The 7,521-nt window shown below is 37.6% G+C and overlaps 1 protein-coding gene across 1 annotated transcript; it reads left to right on the top strand.

Moving 5' to 3' along the window:
• Window positions 1-576: 576 nt before the first annotated feature.
• On the top strand, window positions 577-1,569 carry LOC106666852. The gene has a single exon (XM_014394335.1). It carries the CDS (start codon window positions 577-579, stop codon window positions 1,567-1,569), a length of 993 nt encoding a protein of 330 aa, XP_014249821.1.
• Window positions 1,570-7,521: the final 5,952 nt, after the last annotated feature.

Below are 7,521 nucleotides of genomic sequence, written 5' to 3'. Positions count from 1 at the left end.
AAAACGTTTCCAGCTTTTTCTATCATTAGTTCCTACTGCTGCGATAAAGGGGACTTAGAAAAACATTTACAGAAAAGTCAACGTGCAATTAATAATGTCGATCGAACTAACTGATAACCTAATAATTGGTATGGACAGCAATGCCCATTCCAAACCTGGCATGATCGCCTTAAAATAAGATCAACTTCAACCCGAACAAGTCCAGTGTAATGGTAGATATTAACGTATATCTTGGAGGAACAAAACTAAAGATTGTTAACGAACTTAAATATCTGGGCGTAATATTTGATAACAAGTTTACCTGGAAGAAACATGTCGATTACATTAGTCAAAAAGCATTGCAACTGATTAATATGCTTACTCGTTCGGCAAAGGTATATTGGAGCCTGGGATCCGAGGCACTTCAAATCATCTATTCTTGATCCATACTGCCATTTTTGATGTACGCACCCCCAGTCTGTATTAAAGCTGTAGACAATAAGAAAAATGTCAAAAAAATTCTAAGGTGTATAAAGAAAAATCGCTCTACGAATAATAAAAGGATATAGGACAATTCCGTATGAAGCAGCTTGTATCATGGCAGGGATAGCCCCGATTGAACTTAAACTAAGGGAACTAACCGATATCTACTTCACCATAAAAAGATCATTCAACAACAAAGCCCTCCCTGCACTTATCGTGGAACCCACACTGCCTTTAGATGAATGGCCCCATCCGGCTTATATAACTCAAGGACTAACAGAGTCAGTATCATGGCAAGACAAGATCGAAATATACACCGATGGGAGCAAAATGAATAATGAGGTTGGAGCAGCCCTAGTCATCTATGGAGAAGACAACACCCTGCATGAAACAATACAAATTAGACTCGCTAGCTGGTGCTCGAACAACCAAGCTGAACTCGTTGCTATTCTGAAAGCTCTTCAATGGCTCGCGCAGCAGGATGTTGACGGAGTGAACAAAAACGCGATAGTGATGACAGATAGCCACATATCCATTGATAAGATTAAAAATTACAAAGCACGAAGCCTGATGGTATCCGACATCAGAAATATGATAAAATCATTGCGTGATAATGGCTGGAAGATCAGTATTGAAAAGGTATCAGAGCACATAGGGATCCAAGATAATGAGGAAGCCGGCGCAGCAGCAAAGGAAGCCACAGAAAACGCTGAACTCGAAACAACAGTCACAGTAGTGCCGAAAAGCTACATCATCTCCATGACCTCGAAAATAACATTGGCCCAATGGGAAGAACGTTGGAGGCGTTCTACTAAAGGTCTTCAAACTAAAAAGTTCTTCCCAACGGTAGAATCGAGGATGGCAGTAGAACTGAAACACCACCATATGCTTACCCAACTTATAAGCGGCCATGGACGTACCGGGAATGTCAGTAGATTCCACACAACACCTTCGGAATGCGACCGTCCAGGGAGACCTCAACAAACATGGGGCCACATCTTATTCGACTGCCCCATTCAAGAACTACGCCGAAAATCTCTAATAAGGGACGCTGTATTTAAAGGTGGACAATGGCCACCTACTGTGGAAAAAACAATTGATATCTAACCCATCATCTTATTATGGAGTGCTCTTGTCTTTTTACACTAGTATTCTCAGTTATCTAGTTTTATTTGTCTAAGTAAAAAAAAATCAAATTTTTAATATTCTTCAAAAATGCAAACATATTCAGAATAAATATATAAAAAGTTTTTATAAAAATTATTTAATTAAAATGGTTAGTCAGAAAATTTACCAAAACACCGGAATAACTTTATTTATGACGTTTGGTGATTAGTGACCGTTAATCGATATTTATTTAAAACTATTAAATTTAACTAAAAATTTATTTCAAGGTTTTGCTCAAAATAGTGCATTAAGAACAAAAGAGGCGTTGCAATTATGATACTGATTTGTGATACGAGATGTGTGACTACGTGGCGTGCGCTTGACGTCGGATAGATGTGCACACCCTTCCAAAACGAGACGAGAGAAGTGTGTTCCGTGTGTTCCCCGCTTTATGCTTTTGTGAGGTCTATGCAGGTATAGATTATTGCAAATACGAGAGGATATGCCGGAAGCAAGATCCTACACTAAAGAGCCGCTGGCAAGGTTAGGGAGGTTGATTGGTGGTCAGTGAGTTATAAAATTGTAGCTGGACGCCTTTTGTCCCTACCCCTATCCCTAACACCACTTTCCCCTTTTTCACACCGTTACCACTTTTTTCCTTTTAGCATAAAATTTCTGCATTTTGGTTCGATACAATTAAAGAAAAGGGTATACCGCTAGAGCTATGAAATTTGCTAAGTTCAACCGTGAATTTTTCCAATGAGGTTGCAAATTTAGTTTTTTTACAAATTTTAAATTTAGTTGTTTTTGAAAGATTTGTTGTTGTTTTTTTAACCAAAAATTACATTGGACGTTTTAGAAGGCTGCCTTTTTAAAGGAAATTTAACGCTCTTTTCAATACGTTTTTGGATTTCCCCAAAAATGAATAGTCCAAGAGTACGAGTAGATTAATGACGAAAACCGTAGATAGTTGAAAGGACATAAAATGTTGAATATCAGCGAAAGGGTTGGGAATCGGACCGTGGTTTTTAGGTTGGTTTACTTTTTGTTGCATTTGAGATGTACAAGCAACTGATGAACTTTGTCGTACGAGTACCGAATCACCCTGTATATGAAAATTCCAATGCTTGTCACGATAAAATGACATCCCCTAGTCTTTATGTCAAACAAGGAGTGCCGCAAGGTACCTTTTTGGGTTCTATTTTTTTTCCTTTGCTTTATAAACAATCTATCATGTGATCTATCTACTGATCATTCATCACTTTTTGCAGATAATTTTAGTGAACTTTTTTTATGTAGTAAATTCAGTTGAAATATTAGAGAAAATTGAACGGCTATTCCCAAATGAAAATAATGCGATTCTAATAAACTTACACGCTCACAAGACCTCTGTCGTCTTTTGAACATACCAGAAGCATAATGAATATCGATGGTTTACTTTTGTATAACCCTTATATTAAAATTCGTGAATTCCCATATCTTTCTTGGTAAGTTAAATAACCAACTTACAATTAGCTATAATAAATTATCGAAATCCATATATGCCATTCAACGGTTAAAATATGTTTTGAATCTTCGCGCGTTAACATTATTTTAATTAAATATACTTTTTATCAATGGTTGAAATGAAAACGTTAGTGTCACGAGCGGGAATCGAACCCACGACCTTCGGCTCAATATCTTGGCCGCTGCTCTAACCATTCGACCTATCGTGTATTCGATATCCTTTATTACGTGGCAATAAAGATTTTTAATAATATATCAAACAATATTAGAAGTGCTAACAACTTTTTAAAGCACTTACTAATTAATGCATGTTTTTATAATTTTAATGCATTTTTTAAAATTTCATTTTATTATGTGTATTTTCATTATTGTTTATTGTTTCTATAGTATGGCTATATAAATATTCCGTTCAATTTGTAAATTCATTTTCGGACAACAAAAGTCTGAACTTGACCTGTTGTACAGGTTTTAAATTTTGAACAAGTACATACATGGCGCGGCTGATCAGTATTTTGTATAGTATACAGATAAAGATTTATTATTTTTATTATTAAATCATGATTTTCGTTAGCCTCAGCCAGGTCCAACTTTCTCTTCATTCAGTAAATTTTCCTTCCTCTTTGGAACTACTACTATCTTACTGTTACTAATCCTAATTAGGTCATTTCTTCGTATTATTAATCAGATTTTATCCTAGAGTTTTTTTTCCCTATTCTCGCTGGACTATTTTTACTGTTTATTTTTAACTCGATTGTTTTCTCAATCGTTCTTTATCAATTATATACTATTAAATAGTTGTTGGCTAACTATTTCTAATTTACATAGTCTCTTTCTCCCATGACCTTTTTTAGTTAAGATGCTTTTTCCTAATTCATCCTTTTTCTCTACTAGATTACTATATTTCACACGTGTTTTTTTTCGTATAGGTATAAATGAATAAATAAACAAGAATGATCGAGGGGTATGAAACTAAAAAGCTGTACGTGTTAGTTTACCACTAAAGTCTAGTGCATGAGAGGATGAAACGATCGAATGTTTTGTACGAAAAATTAAGAAATCAAAAATAGGAAATTTGGGTAATTTTATAATATTATTGTAAAAGAAATGCTTGAGAATGTGCACTGATGAACCAGTACAGGGTGAAGATACCACATCAACTCGAGCTGGCCAATACAACTGGAAAATATTCCAGTAAGGAGACATGACAAGTCTTTAAAGTAAAGTTAAATCATAAATGTTTTGATATCACCTAGAAAAGTAACATACAACTTGCAGAATTAGAAGTTTCTTACATTACGTAAACCCGCACTTGGGACAAGCCCCAAAAGCCGCAGTCGCACTACCTTCATTAAAGATTCTACAGGCCCGTCAAAGTGTACTCTTTTGAAAAACCAATTTTAATATCGATTCATCAAGGTAGGTACAATTCAACAACCCTCACATCGTGAAGCAAGCCATGTGAACTGGAAGAGTATGATCATACTATGCCTTTGGATGATCTTAAAGGATTCAGTTTGAGTTAGGTCCGTATGGATTGGTAATAAATTCGGATCAGGAAAAAGATCCTCAGTACTGGCTCCATGGTTTCCACGGCAATACAGATTGGTTCTTGAGGGCTCAATAGGTTAAAACTGCATTCAAACCAACATATGTCGGTGAAAGCTGTTCTGGTTGCAGACTACCCAGCTTTATGGCAAAACTGTTCTGCAGCAACTTAAGTTATCCTCCCCTCCTGCCTTTCTGGTGAAGAAACCCCAAAGTAATGAACTAGAATGTTGAATTTACCCTTGATCGGGCAAACAGTCCCAATCTCGCTCCTTAGGATTACAAGTTATTCTACTATTCGGTTCACGTTGTATACAGGTTATATTCGCCTTTAAAAATTTAACGCGGAGGTGAAGGCTAGATAAAAATTACGGTTCCGATGATTATTGAAAACAAGGGTATTGGTACTGTTAGCTGAAATAAATGCAAAGAAAAAACTTTTAGAATCGTAGAATGAGAAATTGATTCCAGTTTTTGTGTTTGGAATGGTCAGTAGCACCTATTGTTAAATATTAATTTGTGTTCTTAGTAAGTTCCAAAAAAAACGGAATAAATGAATGGACCAAACAGGTGAAAATGTTCGATGATGTTCGAAGTAGGCACCGCCTCACTTAGTACCTGTTTTTCCTTCGTTTTCCTTTCAATAACAACTATGAAAAGGACAAAATGACAAGATGCTGACTCTACCACCGACCTTATCGACTCTTCTGAACATCACACAAATATAGGTTAGAAACAGAGGCGAGAGATCTGTGAGGTGTTTAACCTGTAGCTTGATTTTCTCGGATCCCAACCTCGTCCCGCTAGGCGTAAACGCGTCATGCATTTTGCCATCATCAGAGGTCCGTATTGTGAATTTGTTGCAAAGTCTGCAGGTTCGTTTAAACAATTGTCAGCAGTTTGATGTCCCCGGTATCAACGAGGTCAGCCTATTTCCACTAATGCGTCGAAAAACACTTAAAACAGGTGACCGAGCATTTATGATGTCGAAATGGCTAAACGCGCCTGACATACCTAGGTGGAATAATTTTTCCTGGGCATAACCAAGGACAGCCACCGAAGCTATAAACTTAATAATCAATTAATCCCCCCTCCCCAAACCGATGCTATAAAAGCAGGTCGGTTAAGTTATGACGTTGGAAAATTGTTGGTTGTGGTTTGAAAACGGTTGGTTGAATGCATAATCATATTTCCGTTTACGTCTTTATTTTTATCATGAACATCTTCTTTTCATTACTATACACATGTAGATCTATCTTATCATATCCGCGGGGAACAAAAGAGCATAAAACGATATCAGCTTCCTTCTGCGTCGTTTCCGCAAGGGATCGAAATTACCATGTTAAAAAAGGAAAATGCTCGTTGAAGGATGTATTAGATATGATACAACTGCAAGCGGGCTATTGCGAGAGGGCCGAATAATCTCTCTTATATTCGCTTGCTTTCTCTATGCGATAAGAGAGTAGTCGGCGTAAGCGCTTCGCTACTTATTCTTATGTAGGGAAAGGTGAGGTTCTAGAATTCAATAAACCAGAGAGTATATTCTCAAACATTTATTTTAACACCATTCCGCTTTTTACATATGCACAACCACAACAAAATCTTAATTAATATAATAAGTCAGCCACAACTCTAAATCTGGGATGGGTCTATTAACACTGGGACTTACCCAAAGCGATGCTTGCCACGATTGACGTCCTCAGCATCTTCAACGCCTTTCCGGTATCTCGACCGTCGATTTGATCCGATGAGTCCCAACGGCTGGCCCTCGGTGGCTCTGGCTTGCTGAGTCCCAGACGCAGTGTGGCTGCTTCTCTTCCGGATCGATTCCTCGGAGTCGACTGTTCACTGCCTGAGGTGAATCTTTGACTGACTGGTGTGAGCCCTTGAGCTTGATTCACTGGTCCCCCTTGGTCTAGACTGACTTTTGATTTCCAAATTATCCCTATTAGTATCAGTTTCTCTACCGGAGTAGCGGTGGAGAGGAAAATCAAAAGTCGGGGGAGTTCCCACGTCGCGGTTGGACCGGCGAAGACGGGTATCGCGCTTCTGGTTGACGCGACCCCGATTTACAATGTCCCACGTCGCTACATATTTTTCGCCTTGTGACAACCCTTCAGCACTAAATAACTCGATGTTAATTATTTATTTGATCGGTTCTCCAACTATTGCAACTTGATGTTTTGACCAACTGTGTATATTGCAGGACTAGGTTTTAAATAGGAACGTCACATCGCTCCCGTTTGTACCGTGACACCCTTGGACCAACTGCTTAAAGATTGGTGAGGGATGTCACGTTGTTCCTGTCCGGGTGATCGCTCCTTCCGATTTATAGCCTTTTGTGTGGTTGTTTAGACCGATTTTTATTCTTATTTATTGTTTTAACTACGACTTATTCTAAGACGGGGACAGGCTTATACAACTCAATCAGATAAACAAAAAATATAAAATAAAATAAATCAGTTTTATTTTACGAATTAATTTTATTTTACGTAATTTAAAGGAAACCTTCACCGGTTCAAAACAATCCATTGTTTGCCGACGACGATCGACACACATTTTTTTCCATTTTGAAGAAAGAAGTTCTGACAAGTGTTAGAGGGCTAAATCACCTTGCTGTTTGTTAAAAGCACAAAATCCATCTTACCACCGATGAATGGCGTTTGATTTACCAAACAGGTGAGGATAGGTGGATCGTAAACACGACGGCCTCACCACTTCAAAGACCCCAGCAAAATCTTTCAGTATTTTATAATCAGTTATGGTAAATTGTGTGTTGAAAATGCTGTTAAAACGGTCGACCCAGGCTGATTATGAAAGAATCGTATAACGCAGTGGTAGATCCCCATTAGAGAATTCGTTAAAATTACATATGTATATAATAATAATAGTACTAGTACT

This window comes from Cimex lectularius, unplaced genomic scaffold (genome assembly GCF_000648675.2).
Source record: "Cimex lectularius strain Harlan isolate CLEC.00 unplaced genomic scaffold, Clec_2.1 scaffold115, whole genome shotgun sequence".
NCBI lineage: Eukaryota > Metazoa > Arthropoda > Insecta > Hemiptera > Cimicidae > Cimex > Cimex lectularius.
The sequence above is the reverse complement of the archived record's forward strand: the minus strand, read 5'-3'. Positions and strand labels throughout refer to the sequence as shown.

What these genes read in the sequence shown, in the direction of transcription:
- LOC106666852 (XM_014394335.1), top strand. Translation starts at nt 577, where the DNA reads ATGGCAGGGATAGCCCCGATTGAACTTAAACTAAGGGAACTAACCGAT.